At 40.2% G+C, this 24046-nt stretch overlaps 2 protein-coding genes across 5 annotated transcripts; both read left to right on the forward strand.

Moving 5' to 3' along the window:
- Nucleotides 1-201: 201 nt before the first annotated feature.
- TMEM9B (TMEM9 domain family member B) lies at nucleotides 202-15440 on the forward strand. 4 transcript variants are annotated; one of them, XM_025189971.2, is made up of 6 exons: nucleotides 283-434; nucleotides 1230-1368; nucleotides 3395-3486; nucleotides 8165-8273; nucleotides 10160-10294; nucleotides 14307-15440. In XM_025189971.2, the coding sequence occupies exons 2-6, from the start codon at nucleotides 1273-1275 to the stop codon at nucleotides 14460-14462; spliced, it is 588 nt and encodes a 195-aa protein (XP_025045756.1). In that variant the 5' UTR covers nucleotides 283-434; nucleotides 1230-1272; the 3' UTR covers nucleotides 14463-15440. The 4 variants fall into 4 exon arrangements, with proteins under 4 accessions (XP_006133822.2, XP_025045756.1, XP_006133821.1 ...); XM_006133759.4 differs by lacking the exon at nucleotides 283-434 and adding an exon at nucleotides 586-812; XM_006133760.3 differs by lacking the exon at nucleotides 1230-1368 and having other exon boundaries at nucleotides 202-434.
- Nucleotides 15441-15586: 146 nt separating this feature from the next.
- ASCL3 (achaete-scute family bHLH transcription factor 3) lies at nucleotides 15587-23463 on the forward strand. The gene has a single exon (XM_075927990.1). It carries the CDS (start codon nucleotides 21032-21034, stop codon nucleotides 21557-21559), a length of 528 nt encoding a protein of 175 aa, XP_075784105.1. The 5' UTR covers nucleotides 15587-21031; the 3' UTR covers nucleotides 21560-23463.
- The last annotated feature ends 583 nt before the right edge of the window (nucleotides 23464-24046 follow it).

Raw genomic sequence — 24046 nt, forward strand, 5'->3', positions numbered from 1 at the left:
CGGGCGCGCCCGGGGAAGGGGTGTTCTGAGGGGCCACCGCTGGCCGGGCCCATGGGCCATTAGCCGGACAGGCCCCTCCTCTGGTGACGCGAGAGGGCCGCAGGGCGGATCGTTAACCGCCTCCGCTCCGCTCCGCTCCAGCCGGACCCTTCTGGCGAGTGCACCGAGTCCGCCAGACCCCGTCCGGAACGCGCGCGCGCGGCTGTAGTTCCTCGGGGGTGCCGTAGCCAAGGCCTCGGCGTCACGTGACGCCAACCCGTAGCGGAAGCGGGAAGTGATGGTAGCGGAGCTGCGAACGGGGCCTTGGGGGCTGGTCCAGCGGCCTTGAGGAGCCGGGCCCGGAGCCCAACATGGCGGCGTGTGCGCGGCTCTGCGGGCTGCTCGGCTCGGCGCTGGCCCTGGCCGGTTTCGTGGGGCTGGTGACGGGGGCCAAGGTGAGCGGAGCGGTGAGGCGTCGGGGCTACCGGCTGTTCCCCGCCGGAACCAGCCTCCCCCATGACTGGCAGTGGAGCGGCCCTGCCCCTTCCCCGCCCCCTGCAATAGATTCGCCCGCCCGCCCGCGGCTCTAGGAGCTGCCCCTGGTCCCAGTGGCCGGGCGGAACTCTCAGTTGGCTCGGCCAGGCTCTTGCTGCCGCGGAGGCCGCAGATGGGGGCGGGGCTTTCGAAGCAGGGGCCGGAGTGGATGTATCGGGATTTGATGGGGCCCTGTGCCTAGGAGCCTGGCGTTAGGGGCCTGGGTTTGCCTTGCCGTGGTGCAGGGAAGCAAAGCCTGACCTCTTCAGTCAGGGCGCTGGCTGGCAAGGTGGCGTCAAGTATGTGGAAGTGTCGGCGTGGGGCGAGCCTCTGGACAGCTGGGGTGCATTGGAGTGACTATCTGAGGGCACCCATGGAGCGGCATGATTCACTCCATCCCTAATAGCTTTTGATATCAGACACTAAATCAGTCTTCTCTCCCTACACTCCCCTCAAAAGTCTTGATTGTTGCATTTTCTGTGCCTTTTTCTCAGTCACCCTTACAATCAAGCGTTATTATTTGTTCCCTCTTTATTATTGAATTACACAATTTCTCGTTGAAATCTTTGACACCCATCTCCTTTTCCTGTCTTCAGTTTGTCTTAGTTTTCCTAACCTAGTTGTATCCATCAGGTTCTACATCATGACCTGTATTCTTGTATGGTTATGTAGGCATAAACCAGAGTAAATTTTAATCTTAATTTTTATTAAACCAGCATAACTCGCTGAAGGCATAGAAAACTGAGTTAGTGTGAAGAGATGTTTCCTTTGGCAGAGAACCATTGCCAGCTAATTGATTGGTCTGTAACTGAACCACATGCTCAGGCAAACAGATATATGGGTCTCCTTACCAGAGTAAGTGCTTATATTTGTTTTTCTGGTGGAAGGGTCTTGGCTAAACCTGAACTAGGATGTGAAGAATTTGTTGTGCACACCAGATCAGATTTAAAAGATGACTTGAGCTTATTCAAGCAAGAAAGTAAATTTGCCATCATTTAATTGGTAGACAAGCTGATTCTTCATTACAGTCTGTATACAAGACTGGTAAAATGATGGATGGCTTTAGCTTTTTAAATGAAGCTTTTTATATTCTGGTGTACTGACCAGAAAAATTCAGTTTGACATGAATAATAGACTAATAGACATTTTCTTCTTGTTTACCTGTCATAAAATTTAAGCTTGAGTTAATCTTGCATGTAAATATTGTATTTAATAAATTAGTTGGCTCTGACATTCTGTATTGAGGCAGTGCCAAAGTGAATCTGTCAAAAATAAGAGGACAAGTGGACGCATATCTATCAAAGAGTATAAAGATATATATAGGTGTCTCTCACATACCTCTTATTTCAATATTTGTTTGTATCTTGGTGTACTAGTTTTATGCATTATTCCGAGTATAAGCTCTCTAGTCTTCTAAGATTCCATTGTGATCTCTTCCATCTTGTGCTGTTTCTTTGATCTAGTTTGTCTTGATTTTCTTTTATCTAAGTTTCTTTAGGTGCTCTGCTGATGGCTAGTATCTTCTAGCAGGTGACCATTTATAACATTAATCTTTGTCATTTTTATCTAGCTGTGAATACTCTTTGTGAGCCAAGGGTTCCCATTTTATCCAGATATTTTGCCTTTTATATTAGTTAGTCCTCCAACTTCCATGCAATGAGAGATAAACATGCAGCACTTCTTATCTTTTGCAGGTGGCTGGCCTGCATTCTGATCAAGATTGGCTCTAGCATGCTTTATGCCTTTCTGATCAATCAAGCTAAATTAATGTACCATTACTCTGAGGTCATTGACCAAACTGGGATTTTATTCATTGTACATGTTTGTTGTCAATTATTTTTAGCTAGTAGTCTCTTCTGCAATACTTTTGAAATTCAAGTAATTTTTTTTCAAGCAAACTACCCATTTTGCTTTTGCTGGCTTCCCGTCACTTTCCCAAATAAATTCATCTGATTTGTGTTTATGCATGATATACTTATGAGATATTTATAAATGATATCATCTCTGACCCATTCAAAATTTTGTGTGTATGGATTTGAGGGATTTCTCCTCCCTATGTATATTAGCGAATAGGAGGTAATGTACGGGAGGCTTTGTGTTCCCAACGTAATAATAAACTACAATATGAAAACCTCAGTTACAACTGCCCCGTGCCATAGTAAACTTAATTTTATTTCCCTTCTTTTTGTAATTTTACTCTTGTGCTTCCTTGGGTTTTATTACTACTTTCTCCGTTTCATTTTTTCTGCAAGCATTCCAATTTCCCCTTTCTTTGGGGAGCAGAATGTCTTTTGATATTTCCCCTTTCCACCTTCCACTGTGACCTCCTTGCCACTGTCACTCTCATCCACCTAAAACTAGAGCATTCTGGTGATCCGTCTAACAATTTCCCCTACAAGCCTTTCTTTTTCAAGTAAGAACAGTAGTCAGTGAAGAAAGATTTGTCCAAGTCTTTACCATTCTTCATTCAAGATGAATATTTCTTCCATAATTCTTCTTAAACTGTTCTGTATCTTCATTATATAGATACCATCACAAATTGATTAATTCAGGAATATCTATTTAACTCTTGAATTTTTTTTATAGAAAACAAAGTATATTTTACAAATTCAGCCTGTTCTTCCAAAGCAAAATAGAAAAGGCAAGCTACTGTTGCAGTCCAAAGTAAATACAGTTGCTTGGGAAATTGGTCTGTTTTCTAGAAATTGTCATCTGTCCCCAAAACTGCTAAAAGTTCTTACATTTAAGAAAAAGTGCCTGGGTGCAATGGACATATGTTGTAGTATAATATAGAATATGTATTGCATCAACTATATATTTCCTTAAAAGATTTTTTTGATGGTTGGTAATGATTTGTTCTAAGAATGTGTTTTCTTTACAGAATTTTGAGGATGTCCGATGTAAATGCATATGTCCTCCTTACAAAGATCATCCTGGCAATATTTACAACAAAAATGTTTCACAGAAAGACTGGTGAGTTTATGGCATTCACAAATTGGAAGGTGTATTCTCATTAGTGTTATACTGTACTTCTTTGAGTCACCCTTCATTAATGATTATGTAGGACATAGTTGTTTCTTTTGTTGTAGTATGGGGAGAAATTTTATCCCATATATTGGTAACTGAGGTTCTTCTTCAGATACACCAAAGTTCACCTATAGCAAGGAGGAACCCTTTCTTTCTTCCCTGTTTTTTTGGTGGGGTTGACATAATTTAATTTGACTTCTTTGAATTGTTTGTATAAATATAGAGAGAAGGCATGATCATTTGGCTGGGAATTGGGTGATCTGAATATATTTTGAACAGAACAGAAATTAATTTGTCACAATAGAAATAATATTGTCATGGTGCAGTGATAAAACAGACTGAGACGGTGTCAGTTGCAGTACATTGATAAAACTGTTTGGTACAAGCATTACTGCTTATTTTTGTACTACCCATTATTTCACTTCTCTGTAACTAAAAAATGCTTTCTCAGTGACTTGCGTGATCTAGGATCTAGAAGAATGCCTACTGCTCCTATTTCATTAAGTAGACATTTTCCCTGAATTCAGCTGGAGCAGAATTGAACCTAAGGTTCTTAAGTATTGAGATGAACTGAAGGAAAAATTAGCTTAAAAAACTTGAACAATAAATTGTATGAGAAGAAAAGCTAGTATATAAAGGAGGTTGGATATAGATAACCTACTTTCCAACTTTTAAATGTCATCTTGTAATCAGACCATTTGAGAACAGTCTATGGATTTGTGGGCTTCATTTGAAATGTCTTGATGCTATTTCTAATTTCTGATCTACTTTTTCAGTTAAGTATGATGGCTGGAGAGTGCATTCATGTGTAAGAAAGCTGGAAACTAAAACTTCTCCATCTGCATGAGTTAGTTTTATTTCTGAGTAGGACAGTGATATACTGCACTCATTTGATATATAGCGAGTTAGTTACATCATACTAAAGAACCAGATCAATTAATGTGCTTGTATACATTATTTACCATATAGTGGCCGCTTACAGCTGGAGTATCCAGACAGTAAATTAAATTTTATGTCCATTGTGATGTCTGTAATGTGATAATGATGAACTTACCATTAGAGTGTCTTGCCAGGATTTTTGTCCCAGGTTCAGACTTGGAACATGATCGTGCAAGGTGCTGATGTCAGTATGAATTGGGGCTATTTTGAGCTCACCAAAAGTGTTCACTGGTTTTTGGGTCAGGCCCATAACATTCAGCCCTAAAGACTAATGCACTAGCTTGGCATAAGGAGTGTTTGAATTGAGTAATTGAATATACTGCTTTCAGATGTCAGTAAAGTGTTAACCTTTTGAAGGAAGTATGTTTGAGTGGGTTTTAGTGCCTGAAAGACTGATCAAAGTAGGTTGGCATTTAGTGCTGAGATGAAGGGCAGACATCTAACACTCTTCTGGCCTAATGAGTACGGCTAGAATTTTTTTCATGGAGCTTGAGAGAGTCACAAGATCTGTGACTTCCAGCAACTTCTGTGACTTCAGAATCAGCATCTGGCAGCTGCAGAGTCCCCCTGATGCCTGTGGGGCCAAGAGCTGGAGGGGACCCCCCACGACCTTGTAGGTGGTGGTGGGACCCCAGAGTAGGGATGTTAAATACCATGTAATTGAATAGTCGTGTTACTGTATGAAATCTTCATGGTTACACAACTTTTCGATAGTTCCTAGGAGCAGGGGCGGCAGCCAGTGTGCTTCTGGCCATGCTCCTGGGGAGCCCCCTGTCACCCTGAGCTGCTGCCTCTATCAGAGGCAGCAGTGCGGGGTGGCAGGCGGAGCCAGTCCTCAAGGGGAACCTGCTTGATACAGAGGCAGTAAAGCGTGGTGGTAGCAGCACCTGCTTGTGGCGGGGAGTCCAAGCTCCCTACTGACAGAGGATGCTCTCTGGGATGGGGAGTAGCCTCTGTCCATGGGGAGCTCGAACCCCCACATGGACAGGAGCTGCTGCCTGCCTCTCCTATCTCCCACCCCCACGCTGCATCTGTTAGAGGCATCAGCATGGCGGGGGGAGGGAGGGGGAGGGCACACTGTAGAGCTGGTGCTGGGTGGAATTGGCTTTTAAGATGGCTTCCCACAGCTCCTGCCTGCCTCTCCATCCCACTGTCTCTGTAGGAGGCTGCATTGGGAGGGGCAGCTGGCTCTGCAGAGCCAGCACGTGAGAGGAACCTGCTTGAAAGATGGCTCCCCTTGCGTTATCAGTTTGAGCCTGTCCCCCTCACCCTCCATGCTGCTGGCTCTCTATTAGATGCAGCAACGTGCAGGGGGAGGCAAGGTGGATCCAGTGCTCTTTGGGGGTGGGGATGCATGTAGTCGATAAGATTAACAGATAAGCCTTGACTTATTGGTTAATCATGTGGTTGTCTACACCATGACATCCCTGCCCCAAAGCTGAGTTAATAACTTTAGTAAAAGTCTTGGACAGATCATGGATGTCCTTTAATTTTTCTTTATTGTCCTTGACCACTCCATGACTTTTATTAAAAAATGTCCATGACCAAATCTGTGTCTTATTAATTAGCATACATTTTATATAGAGAAATTTCACTCTAGTCTAGTCTGTCTTGGACTCAAGGAAACTTTCCCTTACCAGTTCAATTCTGTTGATTCTTGTGATTTCAAGCTATGTACCAAATTAGTGTTATGCACCAAAAGGGAGTCAGGGTAAGAACTCTGAGCAAACAGTAACTAAATGAAAGACCTAGAATTACACAATGTGTTGGCAGAGAGCAATCGTGTTGGGACAATTGGAGTCCAGTGCTGTAACTTGTAATGACTGTGGGTCATATGCCCAAAGTTTGATCATCCCAAAGATCTAGCCTTATATTTTTTATATTTTTTAACCAAATACTGTGTGGGATTGACCCTTTATTTTTCTTTCTACTGAACATGTCCCCAAATGTTCATCTTTATGTTAATTTAAATAAAAGACTAACTTTATTCTGTGTCTGATACATGTATGCAATGCACATTAGCAAAAATGGAAGTTCTGTTCACATACCAGACTAAAAACTTTTTTGTTCAGACAGTTCGAGATGTTACTTAGTTCTCAACTTTTCTAAATAGTTCCTGAAATGTTAGGTGCTATACAGATCAGTAAGAAGATATAGTCTCTGCTCAAAGAGACTTAAACCTGAATAGATGGGTAAGGGAATAAAACAATCTCTGTTTGATGTACGTGAGGAAGGGAGAAAGGGACAGAAGCTGGCAAAGTGACTCCTACCTTGCTATGATGTCTGTGTCAAAGTACACTTTGTCCCTTAGGGTCCAAGATTGCTTTTGTTACTTAAAAGAAAAAAATACAAACAACTCCTCCTATAGTTTCCTTCCTTGGTTATACTGAATGTGAAATGATCTGTTCATGAGCTTTCCTTATGTATTGGTTATGGCTAAAAATCAGGGAAGTAAATGTTTGTTCTCCATTATTGTTTTTGAGATGTTGAGAAAACTAATGGAAGTGCTGACCTATGGGAGGGGGAAGTAAAATCTGCTGCACAATTTAATTGTGGCATCTTCATTTATATCTCTCAGTGGTGCCCAACGTTATTGCACAGGAGGACCACATATAGCTAAGCTTTGTGTGGACCACAATAGCTTTCATGTACTTCAATAAGATGTAAAGGCATCTGTATTGAATTATATTTTAAGTTCAGCTTGGTTCATACATATTTCTGTGTATAGTATTGTCTTTGTACACACTTGAGTGGACTAAAATAATGTGAACACTATGTCAAAAGGCTAATGCAGGGGTTCTCAAACTTTGTGATACCGCGGCCCCCCTCTAAATTGCTCGCGACCCCCCAGGAGGTCGGGACCCACAGTTTGAGAAATGCGGGGATAATGAATTGGACATTAATAACTAGATTGGGTTGAAGGAGACCGTGGGCTCTGGGTCACAGATTGGGCACCCTTGGAATAGACCATCTGTATTAGCTTTAATAAGACTTTCTAGCTGGCTTACTAAACCTGAGCAGCTGAGTCGCTATTTCATTTGTCTCACTTAACTAAATTCAGTGTTTAAAAGTTAAATCTTAAACTTTTTGAGATCCAGGTTGAACCTCCCTTATCCGGCACCCTTGGGACCTGTTCCAAATGAAGGAATGCTGGATATGGGAAGGTCCCCTGCCGCTAGCCTGCTGTTGCGCTTCCTGCCGGGGCTCCCCTGGGACAGGGCTTGCCAGCTGCCCCACTTTTACCACTCACCAGTACCATTGCTAGCTCCTCAGCCTCTGCAGCCCCGTTTCTCCCCCACCCGACCGGCAGGGATCCTTGGAGACAGGGCTTGTCTGTCCGGATGCTGCCCTGCCCGGCTTGGGCTCCCTGGGGATGGGGCTCCCCAGCCGCGTGGCTCTGCTTCTTCCCCACCCGACCAGGGCTCCCCGGGGATAGGGTTCACACATACAGGCACTGGGGCTCTCTGATCCAGCAACATCTGTGGTCTTGCTGGACCATGGATGTTCCTGGACCAGAGAATCCCAGATTTTGGAGGTTCAATCTGTAGAATTTCTGACTCTTAAGCAAAGATCAGCTTCTCTTGCCCCTTGCTGTGGAATCTGCATGCTTTCAGAGCAGTGAAAACTGTTTAAGTAGTGGGGTAAAATTAACCAAACTGACTCTAAGCTGTTTTTCTTTCTCCAGCGATTGTCTTCATGTGGTCGAGCCTATGCCTGTCCCTGGACCTGATGTGGAGGCATACTGCTTACGTTGTGAATGCAAATATGAAGAGAGAAGCTCTGTCACAATTAAAGTAAAATTGCCATTCCACTGCTATATATAAAACATTTCAGATAGCTAATATATTTATAAAAGATGGTACATGTATCTTTAAAACCCAAACATTCTGAGCATTGTGGAGGCATTATAATAATTAAAACACATAATCTCCCAAACCCAGAACTACGGATGTTATCATACAACCATGTAAACGATTAACTGCTAGCCCTAGGTTTATTGGTTATGCAGAGGGTAAGGGGGCAGGCGGGAGCTGATATACGTGGGGAGACAGCTTTTAAGATGGCTCTTCATGCGTGCTGACTCCACAGAGGCAGGGGGGGCAGGCAAAAGCCAGAGCTGGGGGGAGCTGAGGCAGCAGCGTGAGATGTCGGGGGCTCCTTGAGAATGGGTCTGGGAGTGCACTAGCTGTTGGCCCTACCCCCGGAGACTATCGAATAATTGTGTAACTGCTAAGATTTGGTGCGATTACACGATTATTAAATTAAATTACAGCTAACATCCCTACTCAGAACTGCAGTAGCACTAATAGTTAAGGCTGAATTGTCAGGCTTAAAGGAACTCTGTTGAGTGGCTTAGTCTCAACTTACCATTCATGACGTTTGCAAAGGGGGATTCTTCTTGTTCTAAGCATTCTGGGTATTTTTATCAGTTCATGGGTTTAGTATCTTGTGTGTGTGGGGGGGGGGGTGCTTGGTTACTAAACTGAATCTTTTGCTAGCCTGGCAAACACAGTTGGCTAACTATTCTCCGGTGTGTTGATAGTGATGCCAGACCCTTATAAATCAAATTAGGTAATCACCCGTGCTAGCTTTAAAGGGTGAATTTTGTAAAAATGAGCTCAAAATGTTTGGGCAGGCAACCAACTTCTAGGATGTCCTCAAACCTGATCTCTGTCTGCCTCCTTCATACCTTCATTTTTCCTCCCCTGCATGTGTTTTGTCTCTCTCTCTTGGGAGAGCAGATTATGGAGAGGGTTTTAAAGTGGGTTTTGAAGCATGGATTTTAAATTTTGTTATGCACTGAAACTGAGTCTCCTCTCCCCGCCACCCCGCTCCCATTGACCTTATTACAGGCAGTCCCCGGGTTACATGGATCCGACTTACATCCGATCCCTACTTACAAACGGGGTGAGGTAACCCTGCACTAGCTGCTTCCCCCCAGCAGACCAGGGAGACGCGAAGCTAGCGCCCCCCTCCCCAGCAGACCAGGGAGACGCAGAGCGGCTTTTCTTAGCAGACACCTCAGCTTGAGAATAAAGGACTGAGGGAAGTGAGGTGTGGGAGAATAAAACTGAGCTCTGGAGAAATGTTTGGCTAGAGTTTCCCCTACAATATGTACCAGTTCCGACCTACATACAAATTCAACTTAAGAACAAACCTACAGTCCCTATCTTGTACGTAACCTGGGGACTGCCTGTAGTGTGTTTCTTGCACAAGCCTAATTTAACTGAATAGAGGCAAACAAGCTTGACTGTAAAGAGAGCCCCCTGAATCACCAGCTCACAACCCAAACTTGAATGTTAGTCTTATTTTGAGATGAAGTTTTTCTCACCACTCTTTTTCAGAGCAGGAGCTTGAGATCTCAAGAAAGTCTAGTTTAAGATGAAATTCTGTCTTAAACTGAGAACTTCCTTTTTTTTTGGGGGGGGGGGGGTCATTCATGCCAGACATGTTAATATTATTTGGGTCAACGTGTCTATGGTGTAATTTCTTGAGGGTTTTTGTTTAATTTAGAAACATTGTCAAGGTTAACTATTGTAAAGCAGACCTACTGACTGATTTATAGGCATTTTGTGTATCTTGTTCTTTTGCTTTGGCTGGCTGCCCTGGTCTTGAGAGTATTATGTGGAGTAAGTTCTCAGTAGTAGTGTAAATTGTGCTTGTATTTCACTGTGTGCAGGTTACAATAATAATCTATTTGTCCATCTTGGGCCTGCTGTTACTGTATATGGTGTACCTTACATTGGTAGAACCTATACTGAAGAGACGTCTCTTTGGACATTCACAACTGATACAAAGTGATGAAGACATTGGGGTAAGTTGACTTGAATGAATGCAGTTGAACACTTACTTGTGAAGAGTTTTTAATGGAAAAACAGCTATCTTTCAAGAGAGTGCTGAAAATCTCCTCTGTTGTAGAAAGTAGTGTGTCATCACCAAGACCATTTCTTCACTTCCAGAATGGATGACAGGGAAGGGATCATGTGAGGATTTCCTGTTGTGTTCCCTCCCTCTGGGGCATCTAGTATTGGCACTGGTGGCAGACAGGATGAAATGAAATGATCTTATCAGCTTAATTTAGCATGGACACTCTGACAATTTCTTTCCCCCTTCTTTTTCCTCCTCTTCACCACTATCTCCTCTCTGTGCTATTTATTTGAAAACTGGACCCCTTAAACTCCATTCATCTGAAGAAGTGGATTGTGTCCATGAAACCTCATGATACCATCTACATTTTTTGTTAGTCTCTAAGGTGCTGCAAGACTATTTGTTTTTTAAATTTCTCACGGGAAGTTTGCAAACATAATTGTTTAAACAGTCTAAGAACTATTAAGTATGTAAGGTTTCTAATCCATGCTTAAAGTAACTGCTAAATGTATAAAACAATTTATCAAGTCTATAAAATATACTGATTTATTTACCATAATGTACAACCAAACAACATTGACAGTAGAATTAAAGCACATTTTTGAGCATACTGTAATTTTAAAGGAATTTAAAGGGAGGGGGGGGGGGGGACAAAAACAGGTGGATTTTAGTTTGCTTTATCTAAGTCTGCCAGCAGCTGTGACCACTTAAAGTCCAGTTTAGTGCGGTTTAAAAAAAAAACAAAATAGGAAACAGAATAAAAAGATTAAAAGGTGCTTGTTATGCCATTAAAACATGACCTTTAAGAATATTAACATTGCTTCAAAGTAAATAGTAAGTTAACAATGCAGCGACACTAAAAGGTGTGTCAGAAACTTAGGGAACTCATGGCCATTTTGTTTATAGTGAAGTCTGTTTAAAAACCCAAAAGTGTCGTGTGGCAGTCACATTAATAGTTTTAAATCCATAGCAAACTTGGTCAATAGTCAAGCCCTAATGAATTAGACTTGGTTTACATTCATGCTCTGTATTTGTTATTTATATAGTGCATGAGAAACTTGCTTCCATCATACTTTGTGTGGTCATTTGAACACTTTTTAATATAGAAAGAACTACTGTCATCCTGCATAAACTGAAAAGTAGATCTCAGAATTCTGTCATATTGGTTTACTACCCTGCCATGTTGATAAGCAATCTTATTTTTAAAAGATGTAAACAATTATAAATGTTTCTATTCTGGAAAAATAACTACAGTAGTCAACATTAAACATTTACGTACAACTGATAATCATGAAAACAATGTCATGTTAAAATCTTTAAACTGTTTTCTCTAATCATAAGAGGACCAGAACCACAGATTCCAAGGCTAGAAGGGACCATTGTGATTATTCAGTTTGACATCCTGCACACAAGAATTCCTTGCTGTCAGTTTGGGATGGTCATCATTATTTGTGTGTGGTGCATTTAAACTCCAGGCAGTGAAAACACACTTTAGACCAACATTTTTACAAATCTTCTGCCCCTGTATTTTTCTTTTTTCTTTTCTTTTTTTAAAAGCAACATTTAATATGAAAAAAACCTCTGTATGAACTTTGTTGCATACCTAATTGCAATATAAAACTATCTGGTAATTTATAATTTCTGAAAATACAAAACTTTCACAACAGTGTACTTGGGGTTTGAAATATGCCTGATTACCTCAGTTAGATACTAAAGATGTTTTAGTATTTGTTTACTGTAGCTTGACTTTTATAATGCAATGCAGAGCTAGAGTCTAAGGCTCTGATTCTGCATGGCCGTCTAGGTGGTCAGCCTCTATCAGTCAGCAGAGTTTTGGATGGACCAAGGAGTCCATCCATGCAGATGTCATGACCAGGCTGGGGCAGAAAAGATTTTTTTTGTAAAGGAGGGATTTTCAGAAGTGCTCAGCATTAATCTGCTCCTGTTAAAGTCTGTAATAAGAGGCACCACTGAGTATTTGTTATTTGCAAGTAGCACTATGAAGCTGCATTATATATCAGGAATTTTTAAAATGCCCAGTAGACCACATGCAGTAAGAAGTTTTCTGCAGCATAATCACTGTTGACAACACCTCCATCTTTGCTGCCATGGGTACCTGTAACCTAGATGACCTCTTCAGTTTGTCCCAATCTAGATCTATGTCAGATTCTTGCTCCTTCTTTTTGAATAACATCTCTAAAACCCGGCCTTACTTCTCCACCTAGAAAACCAAAACTCTTGTCCAAGCTTCTATCTCCTGTCTTGGCTACTGCAATATCATCTTTGGCCTTGACAAATGGGCCTGTTTATATCCATTCAGAATGATGCAGGAATAATTTTCATCATTCCTGGTTATCACCATGTTCCCCTTTCCCTTTTCATTGGTTGACTGGCTTTCCCCTTCTCTGAATCAAGTGTTAGCTACTTGTTTCAACTTTCAAGGCCTTTGCAAGCTGTCTTCCACTATACCTATCATCACCTCTCAGTCGAGATGTCATCTCTTGCTTTCAATTGGTCAGTGATGCCTGGCTTCATCTCCATCTTGCTAAACTTTCAAACAAGCACCTCTGTGCTTTCTCGTGTGCTGCCCCTCATGGACGGGGGTGCTCCTAGGGAAAGTCTAGAAAGCCTCTCCAGTGTTTTCCTTTGAATTCCTCCATAAAACTATCTTTCGTTTTGTTAATAAAGTTGTTAGTCATCTGCTGTGCTGAGACCTTCTATCAAGCTAACCAGTATTTTCTAATGTGTCTTTTGCTCCCCCATTGGTTCATCTATATCCATCTATTGTCTCTTCTCTAATACTTCGATTGTAAACTCTTTGGGGAAGGAAATGTTTTGTTTTGTACAGTGCCTAACACAATGGGGCCTTGGTCTATGACTGGGGCATCTTAAGTATTACCCCAATATAGATAATTAATAATAATCCATTTAAGGGAGAAATGTATAGCTGATCACGGAGTTGCTGTATTCAACATCAGGTCACAAAATAGCCACTTGTGAAAACTTTCTTTTCAATAAAACAAGGCAAGATATAGAAATACTCAAGCTTCAAAATTGAATCTCTTTTTTGCTGGGTTAATACAGGACATCGTTTGTAATAGTGTTTTTCATCTGAAACGCACCATACATATGACCTTTTCTAATGTAGTTTTTTAAAACATAATTTTCTTTGTCCAAAACATTTTGGTAGCCAAATAAAAGTTTCTGTTCCAAATGTCTTTGTTTATGACTTGGGTTTTTTTTCCAGTAAATAAATTCAGCTTTGCAGATACTGTTAGAAAAGGGACAGCCTAAATGCTAAACAAACACTCAGTTGCTCATTTCTTTGTCACTTAAACAGCTGTATTTACGCTCGTAGCACAATGGGTTTGGTTTAGTGACAGTAAACATCAGTGTTTAGGTATTATATGGCATCTTTGTATGACTATCCAAAATTACTTTAGGATAACAGGATAGGATCTGGTAGAGTGCTGGCTAAGGAAAGACTCCTCAGTTCAGTTTTAAATTGAAATACCACCATAAAACAAATGGGAGCATCTGAGTGTCTTGGTCAGCTATTTCAGGCTGTGTGTTCAAACAGGTGCTAATGTATGTAAAGCTGGGTGCATGTTATTTTTGAGTTTGTGGTGGTGCTCTTGCTTGCCTACAAGTCAGCAGTGACTGTTCCCATTGAACTTGGTGATTTAAATTCCCAGGGACTTCACTAATGTATGATCAGATTCCATATGACCATAACTTAGTACTTTGGGACACTAACCATATTGAAAGGTACTGCAAACCATAACACTAATTTATTTTATATAGGTAATCCAGATCAACATTTTTTAGAAAACAATTTAAGTTTACAGTCTTGCTGCCTACCAAACTTAAATAACCTTTTATCCATAAGAATATTGTAACTAACAAATACTTATGCATTAAAATTGCTGAAATATAAATATTGCTTTCTGCAATTCCAGGATCACCAACCTTTTGCAAATGCTCACGATGTGCTGGCACGTTCTCGGAGTCGGGCCAATGTATTGAATAAAGTGGAGTATGCCCAGCAACGCTGGAAGCTGCAGGTCCAAGAGCAGCGCAAATCTGTCTTTGACCGTCATGTTGTGCTCAGTTAATTGTCTAATTCAGTGATGACCAGAAGAAAGTAAAATGGACTAACAGAAAGAACTGACTTATGTCTTCCTGACTCTACCACTTCTGAAGGTTCTTTTGAATAGTTTGTTACTGCAACAAACAAGTGTTAACTTTGTAAGAATATACCGGAGTGGAAGCTATCAAAAATAAACAAAATAAAGTTAATTAGCCAACAGCTGATAATTCTTTACATTTTTTAAAAATGACGTTTACTAACAACTAAAAAAAAAAATCCTTCACTAAGGTATATTTGGATGTAATCATGGTATCATATTTATTATGATTTAAGATGTTTTTAAATGTAACTTATACAATTTAAAAAGCACCAGGGAGCATATACTGTAACAAAAGATCAGTTATAACACACTAACCACTTGACCCAGTGAACTTCTGTAAATATACTTGGTTTTTCTCCTCACTGTTTTATGCGATGTATTGGAAATCTAAATCTTGCAGTGTAGTTTTCCTATCAGACATTGGCAAGTAGTGTTCATCATTTGGTTTCTTCTGCTGTTATTTTGAAGATGTTTGTATGGCAGCTGATCTTTGCACTCTGAAGGCAAAACTTAAATGGACAATGACCATTGATGATAAGCTGCACAATTAAGGTATCGTGATGTAAGTAAACTAATGCCATGCATATGAAGACAGTGCTTTACCATTTTGCTTTGGCCATTTAGTATATTGTGTACGCTATCTATAAATCTCATCCCTGTCTCTTCATGGATAAAGTCTCAGGAGTCAGTGTATGAAAAAGTATATATTTAAAAAATTAACTCTGTATTTGTCTGGATTGATGGTATAAGGCGCACATTCTTCAGCATCTTCTGTTGTCTTGGGAGTTAGGTGTATTTTTTTAACTGTGATGCTGAGGTATACAGCTACTGGCTAAGGGCAACTTTCTTATATCCTCTTTGGAATGGAACAATTAAAGATTATCATGATTTTTGAAAAACCTATTTGCAGTGTCTGTATTTCATCATTTCTGTCCCTCATCGCACTGCATGTAAATTTCATATTTAAAATAACTTTGCAAAATGTGCTTACAATTACAAATGATGTGCATTGTTTGTGAATGTTCAGTGCTTGGGCAAGGCATAGGATGGTTCAGTAAACTCATAGACTTTAAGGTCAGAAGGGACCATTATGATCATCTAGTCTGACCCCCTGCACAATGCAGGCCACAGAATCTCACCCACCCTCTTCTAGAATAATCCTCTCATCTATATCTCAAATATTGAAGTCCTCAAACTGCTAGTATACAGAGTGCCTCTAACATCTGATTCAAATCCAGTCTCAGTCAGGCTGATCCTTTTGAGGGCTCTGGGCTATGTGAAATGGGTTCCCTCTGTCTAGTTTCTAGTGAGCATTCACATAAAATCATCAGTTAGTACTGAATGGTATTCTTGGCATATTAGACAGCAAGGTGGAGGACTGAATGGGCATGGAAACATAAACTGTCTGTTACACCTAAAGAGCTAGTCCATCCATATCAGCACTCGAAACGCATTAGGAGGGCCAGATACGGATGTTTGCACTGCTCTTACCCTTTGCAGACAGAGATTGCAGTCTTTCGTTATTTCAGTCCCTTTCAGGAGTACTGACTTCACAAATACACACTTCAATACTAGCAGAATCATAATGGGTATGTACAAAAACCCTAAATCCAAACCAAAAAAGGAAATCTCAGCAACATGTTGTAGCCACTAACCAATTAATGGTTAACAGCAGTTGGCTGGCAGGCAGCACAAGTAATCCGTGTTCAGGAACTATTAGTCTACCTCTTCCTCCCTACCCTTCCACTGCCCCAGGATCCAAATTGGTGACTTCAAAATTTGTTGGGATAATGATGCATTTGACGTCCATAGAGGAGAAATAGTTGCAACTTCTTGTTGCAAGGATGCCTATTGCCTGTCTCTTCATATAGCAGCTGTGGCAGAAGCACTGCTTTTTGCCTGCCTTCCCTTGCAAGCCATCAAGAAGTGAAGTTACATGAAGGGTCCCTAGTGTGAAAGCATGAGGACACTTTGAATCTCAAAGATTAATCTTTGTTCTGATGCAAGGACTGCTTCAAGCAGAATGTGTTCTCTTAAGACTTGAATGGGCTGCACAAGGAAAGAAGACTCAAAGGGGTAGCCATGCTATTCTGTAATTTTAAAAACAAGTAGTCCTGTGACAGCTTAGAAACCTAACCAACATATAGTATCATGAGCTTTTGTGTGCAAAACCCACTTCATCAGATGATGAACTGGAGTAGAAATAACAGAAACCAAGTTATTTATAACTAGGGTGTGTGTGTGGGGGGGGGGGGGGAGTCAATTGTAGGAGTCCATCTCATCTGATGAAGTAGGTTTTGCTCATAAAAGCTCATGGTACTATATATTTTCGTTACACTCTAACGTGCCCAAGGACTACTTGCTGTCAGGAAAGAGGAGTATGTGTATGCATGTGTCTCTGAGTAGTGGATTAGCTGTCACTAATTTGACTATGTATTTCAAGTATTCAAGATGAGAGACTGCAATCTTATGATCTATATAAGGTCTGATTAGTAAATGGCTCCGGAATTTTTTTTAAAAAAAGGTCAGCTCCTTATACTAGACTCTAGAATTGAGGCTTTCAAAATGAGTTAATTTATACATACTGTATTTTAGTTAGTATTATACACAAGTTCTTAGTGTAAGTTTTTTTTGTATAAAGTCATTTGGCACAATAGGTAACAGTAGCTGCCCACAGTAGTTGTACCTGCTGGTAAGAATGCTAAAAATCTATTAGATTTCTCTGGTTCTTTGTTCAGGCTCTATCCTGATACTAGATTAAAGGCTTGTCTACATTAACCCCCTGCCATTGAGCTAATCTATGTGACTTCAGCTACGCAAACAGCTACGTGACCATCTGTGACACTACCATAAAATCAATCTAGTTGCAGCTACCCACTTGGTATATTCTCTTGCTCAAATATGTTGACATGTCTCTATTTAACAATGGAAATCTAACTGAAGTGCTCACTGGCTTTTATTCTATTAAATATTTGGATGTAAAATTCTACTGAATGAAATGGGCATTTATTACAGCAAATTGCTATAGCATATGGATCAAAGGCGTATACATAAAGAATATTGCTGATTATTTTCTAAGGTAGCTCAGTTGTAGCTAATACATGTAAACTTTCTATCCCATAATTCTAATATTTGTTGCCATTATAGCTACAGTGTGGGTGGAAAAAGCTAAACCAGAAAAGAGCAGATCTAAGTGTAAGCTACTTTGCATATTGTCAATTGACTATAAATTACAGCAGTCTTTGACTCCACCAAACAGTACTGGAACTACATAATTCAGGTAGGAGACATCAGAGAAAGAAATAGGTCTTTGAAAATATATAGCATTATGGCTTGAATAAATATAAACTAAAATTGATGTAAATAACCAGCTATTTAATGAGTACTTTCAATACTCTATTTTAATGTGTATTTTAAAAGACCCATTTGATAAAATAAGTTACTCTGGAGGGTAAGAATTGAAAATACTAATTTAAAAACTTTTCAATACAAAATTCTGATATTTTACAGACATTTTGAGCAGCCTGAAATTCTATTTCCTTGGTTTATTTGAGATTTTTCTCCATCTCAGAGCAGGTGCGTATCTCTAGCAATGAAACAATTTTCATGTTCTTTGATTTTGTATTTGTCTTGTGTATTAGGATGTCAGATAATGTTTTGTGTAATTCTGATGCACAGCAAAAATGTTAGTGCCAGTGCTATGAATGTGTGATTTAAAAAGAAATTGATTTGCTATTAAAGCGCACATGTAGATTTTAGCTTAGGGTAATATTTAACATTCACGTGTTAGTAGAATATAATCGAATAAAATGATTCTCTTCGAATATTAACAAAAGGAACAATCACCATTTGTTGTTTTGAATTTTCTATAATATATAGATAATTAACCTAATTTAGCACGGACACTTTAATTGACTGGGTTTTTTTCCCTCCTTCCCCCTCTTTTTGCTTTATATTTGACCCTCTGTGCCTCTTGCTCCATATTTGTCATCTGAAGAAATGGGTTGTACCCTCGAAAGCTCATGCTACTATCTATATATATTTTTGGTTAGTCTCTACGGTGTTACAGGACCATTGTTGTTTAAGTTTTTCTATAATAGATACATTTACCTCCAACCTTTTCCCATGTATAGCAAGTTAATTTGTCTTCTGGAACAGAACATGAATTTGTGTTCAGTGAATGTTTTTGCTAGCAGCTAGCTTATGAAAATATTTGTTCTAGAACATATTTAGCTTCTATTTTTGAGGAACTTTTGGTGAATATGGATTCTCAATTCAGTGAAAGTTTTAATAAAATCAAAACAGAATTAAAACAGTACACGCACATTTTGATTGAACATGACTTTACACATGGGAATAATCTGAAGATGGACCCAAACTTTGATCACACTATTCCCTCCCTTGGAGACATGCAAGGGATGAAAGTATTAGAAAATCTGTTACAATAGCCCCAAATCATTGTGAAGGAGTTGAATCAATGGTGCAGACAATCCCTCTGAAGTACCTTGCAGTATTTTAATGGATAATGGAGGTTGGCATTTATAGGAATGCTTTTTAGTCATCCTGTGTCTTTCCTTAGGGAGCATGATGGAGCGTGATTACTTAGATGGTGAGTGACACCTAGATGATGTGGATGGTAGCAAAAGAAAATCAGGCTGGTGTGTATTAGGACCAGGGTTGTACACAAATATTGGAAACAAATACTGGTCTTATGAATTAGCAGCTTTTTTTTTTAAATTATAGCATTTTTAAAAAATCAGTATTGGAGGGTTGAGGTTGAATGTCTCTTATAGTGCCTTGATGCTATGGCAGAACAAAATAACTTTGTATTAGATGATTTTCCTGTCTCTTTCAAACTTCCAAGTGTGATTTGACTGGTTAAATATAAATCCTTAACAATTTGTTCTGTCATACATCTGCTGCTAGACAGATGTACAGGGGGAGTTTGGTACTCCAATGGGCCCCGTGAATTAAAGGTAGTGTGGCTATAAGCAGTACTCCAAAAAGAAGTCCATTTTAGAGATGTGACTAATCGAGTACCCGATAAGCATATGTTTATTGGGTAGTTGAATAATGACTCGACTAGTTGCTTTCCGCCCCCGCTGCCTTTATCAGAGAGGGGCAGCAAGGAGGCGGGAGCAGGAGCCAGTGCTGAGGTGAGTTGGCTTAAAAGCTGGTTTCCCCCGAGCACTGTCTCCATGGTTAGGCAGGGAGGCAGAGGCGCAGCGGGAAAATGGCGTGGGCAGCTCTTGTACATTTTGAAGGCGGAGGCACAGCGAGATAGCGAGCACCCCCCTTATAGAGTAATTGATGGAAATTCCATTGACTACTCAATTAATTGATTAATCAAAATTTAACATCCCTAGCTCATTTATTTACCAGATAGAAACTCCTTTCCATAACAAAACTAAAATAAAACCCTTTACAGCTGGAACATAATCTGAGTAACTTTCATTATCATTATTTAATGCCAATTAAGCTGATTCCTTATCAGCGGAAGGGGACTCTGCAAAACCACCAATGGTACAGGAATCCAATGAGTCTCCTTCAGAGAAGATGTATTTTTTATGTGGAACCAGTCTCCCCTTTTATAGACAAAAATAAGATCAGAGTTTATGCAAAAAGGAGTTTTCAATCTAATTGCAACGCAATACAATGAGTGAAGACATTAAACGTAGGTTGAAAAGACAAAATAAGGGGAAAGTTTAAAACTCCCGGTGAATGTTTTGTTTGACTTGGTGAAAGATACAGGCACTTCAGTTGTCATGTTGGTTTTGGGGGGAGGGAATGATGGGACAGAGAAGATGTTTAATTTTGCAGGGAGTGATGCATGCACAGCAGTGCCTGGATCTATTGGAGTAGACCGAATGCTAACTGAAAGTGGTGAGGGTTGAAGAGGGAATTGAAAGAGATTGAAGTCACTAGAGGCGCGGGAAGACGGAACAAAAATTCAGCCCCTTCTGTTTTATATAATGGTATCAATAAGTATTTTTGTCAATTTTAGACTGAGTTGGACATATGTTTGGAAATTAAGAGGGTCAGGTGTTCCAAATGTGAAGTCTTAGTGTAGCTTGATTGTGATTTCCTTTAGGAGGCCTGAAGAGATTACTTTACCTTTAGCCAGTGCTTAGTAAATGTCTGTACTATACGCTGATGATTATACCCTTTTGTGTATATGTGAAGGATGCTATTCAAATAGGACATTATTAAAGACCAGGTGACGACCTCCCACATCATTCCATAATATCAGAAATCTGTTAAAATCCCTCTTTATGGAAAAATTATTTATAATTTGTATTATTGTGGCACCAATGAGCCCTAAGATCTGGACCAAGACCCCATTGTTTTTGGCACTGTACAGACAGAACAAAAAGATAATCCCTGCCCCAATAGTAATTACTCTTTGCCAGTAATAGAACCTAACCCATTTAAGTTGCATATGAATCATTCAATTAATATGCAAATGTACATTTCCAGGTTAAACACAAAACCCAATGGATAGTAAAAGCTACTGTAACTTTATGGACAAGTTGTCCATCTGCGACTCTCAGCATGTACAACTGACTAGGCCTTTCAGTGGGGAATCTTTTGTCACATTTCATATGTACCCTGAGACACCCACCCAGTTCACTTGCTCTGAGGATTTGCCACTACTTCCTTTTACATCTGAGCAGTTGATCCCAGAGAACTTCTACACTGATCCTTGCAACTTTCCTTACCAAGTGACCCAGGCTAATTATGGCAGAGGTGACTACTCTTATGGTCCGGCTTTCATCAGAAAAAGGAATGAAAGAGAAAGGCAGAGGGTTAAGTGTGTCAATGAAGGATATGCCAAACTCCGCCGTCACCTACCTGAGGAATACTTAGAGAAACGGCTCAGCAAAGTAGAAACTCTTCGAGCTGCAATAAAATACATTCACCATCTACAATCTGTTCTGTACCATGATTCTGCAGTAACAGAGAAGAATAGCTTGGAACTGGGCCATCCTCCTAAGGCAATTGCCAGGGAGATCCAGTTTTGAGGACTATCTGAACTGCTCCGGGAAAGAAAAAATAATCACAGCTGAGGCTAATAATTAGATTATTGGTGACACAAATATTTTTGTGAAACAGATATGTTTTATGGACTGTACAAACCACACATCCCTGCCAGACTATTGAGGAAGGAGATTAAATTAACCTATAGGGATTTACATTAAGATTAGAAATACTACACTTCATTTTCCTGTAGATTAAACTATTTTAGTTACCACATGGAAACTAGAAAAACGCCTTTAACTTTGTTGGAAACAAAAAGTATGACTATCTGTAATTTTTCAGAAAGAAGCAAATGTGAACGCCATCTCAATCTGCCCGTTTTAAATAAAGCATAACCTTCTGATCATTGGGGCTCAGCTTCTCTTCATTCCCAGGAACTTAATGGGTACATCCCACCCATGCCTCCCCAAAGACCCTCTGCCCTAATTGCCACTCTCTTACTTAAAATACAGAGGGCAGCTGTTTTCTCCCCCCCCCCCCCCCCATGTTGCTGATGTATTGCACTAGCCTGCATCTCCACTTCTGCCACAGGCCCACTGAGTGAACGTCAGTAAGTCAGTGGGCTACTCTGCCTCAGTTTCCCCAACTATAAAATGAGGATACTGACCTTTTTAAACATTTGCAGCTGTACTTGTGTAAAGCACTATGAATGCTAAATATTATTAATAATAATAAAAAGAGGTAAAATGCTTTTCAAAATAGTTACCTGAATGTGGAAAAATACATTATTTTTGGAAATACAGGTCTATCTTTTTGCTAACCAATTATTGTTGGTGTTTGAAACTTAGAACTCTTATTTTAGCTTTAAACCTCTTTTTTCCTGGCCAAATTCCAATTTGTGAATGAAGTTCTGTCACCCATATTGTCAGTGAGTTAGTTCATGAGTTATCTTGTTGACAATCACTGAATATGAATGCATGTACTGACACAGTAAAATACTATGAAGAGGAGGGGGCAGAATCTGGCCCTGGGATGTCTATATGCCTCAGCATTTTCACTGGGATGTTTCCTTCACTTCCTGTCCTAAATTATTGCTCTGTACTCTTAAATCACTGGCAGTTTCCGTTATCACTGTCTGCATTTCAGAAACATTTTTCTAATTAGGGCCTACTCATGTGAGAAGGATGTGAAACGTTTAGCCCATAGTTTGCAGAGAGCTATAGGGTTCAGCTCCTGTATTATTTATAGTTCTATTTTACTGATATTCAATGAAAAGGCTCTCCACATATCTTAATGAGAGCAGCTGTAACGTGGAGGCAGCAAAATATTGAGGAAAATGGCATTAACCTAAAATAGATTAGGCTTTTTCCATTGGGCCCATAAGTCATCTATATACTACTGGGTTTATGGAAGCAAAAATCTAGTCTTACCTGACACAGAAAAGAAACATTAGTCTACTAATCACTATTTGCAATACCCTTTAAGTGTGGGACAGGCCTTCTAGTACACAGATGTGTATGTATCTCTCTCCATTCTAGTTGAAGTTTTGAAATCGTCACTGTTAGCTTTGAAGGCTTAAAAGCTTTATTGCTGCTACAGCCCACCTTGGGACCTGGTCATGACCTTGGCCTTTCTGAATGAAAACAAAACTTGAAGGTCAAGAGCTTCAAAAATCGGCTCTTCAGGTTCAGATTCTTAATCCACATTCAGGTTCCTTAAGTAGCCTTATTTTTCAAAACAGCTGAGCACCAAAATCCTCCAGTGACTTCATACCTGAATTCCTCAGGAGAAGGAAGGCAGCATGTTTATTTTTTAAACTTCTGGACCACAGGATTGTAAGATTGAGGTAATTCTGCCATCATCTAGGTTTTTTTCGTTCATTCCCTTAAGATTCAGAAGGTAGCCACGTTAGTTTGTTTCAGCAAAACCAAGGAGTCCAGTGATAGAAATGTAGCCGTGTTAGTCTGGTGTAGCTGAAATAAAATACAGGACTATGTAGCACTTTAAAGACTAATATCTAATAAACCATCTTGTTAGTCTTTAAAGTGCTACATAGTCCTGTATTTTGTTTCAAGGAGTCCAATGGCACTTTAAAGACTGACACATTTATTATGGTACTAGAGCAGGAATGGGCAATAATTTTGCGGGGGGGGGGGGAGGGGTACTCCCAAGATTTTCTGTAATCGGTCAAGGGTCTCACTTCTATGTGGTGGGAGGTCTGGGATGGTGGTTGGATAAAGAAGGGAGCTTGGGGTAGGGAACTGGCTCTCTGCACTACAGGAGAGATGGGAGGCTTTGTGCGCTGCATCCACCCCAGCAAAATATCTCTGCTCTTATTGGCCAGTTTTGCTGGGGGTGGGGAAGCAGCTAGCTGCTTTGAGTGGTGCTGCTCCATGCCATCAGGGCTGGTGAGCCGGATCTTGCCCGCCCCTGTATTAGAACATAAGATTTAATGAGCTACAACTCACTTCCTCAGATGCTGAAGAGAAAAAGGGAAAAAAAAGATACAGAGATGGGAGTGTGACATCAGT

Source organism: Pelodiscus sinensis, chromosome 4, assembly GCF_049634645.1.
Source record: "Pelodiscus sinensis isolate JC-2024 chromosome 4, ASM4963464v1, whole genome shotgun sequence".
Lineage (NCBI taxonomy): Eukaryota > Metazoa > Chordata > Testudines > Trionychidae > Pelodiscus > Pelodiscus sinensis.

Excerpts from the sequence above, each read along its gene's own strand:
- TMEM9B (XM_025189971.2), top strand. The coding sequence starts at position 1,273 with ATGTTTCCTTTGGCAGAGAACCATTGCCAGCTAATTGATTGGTCTGTA. Across the intron at positions 3,487-8,164 it reads AATGTTTCACAGAAAGACTG|CGATTGTCTTCATGTGGTCG; the intron begins GTGAGTTTATGG and ends TTCTTTCTCCAG. Across the intron at positions 8,274-10,159 it reads GAAGCTCTGTCACAATTAAA|GTTACAATAATAATCTATTT; the intron begins GTAAAATTGCCA and ends CACTGTGTGCAG.
- ASCL3 (XM_075927990.1), top strand. The coding sequence starts at position 21,032 with ATGGATAGTAAAAGCTACTGTAACTTTATGGACAAGTTGTCCATCTGC.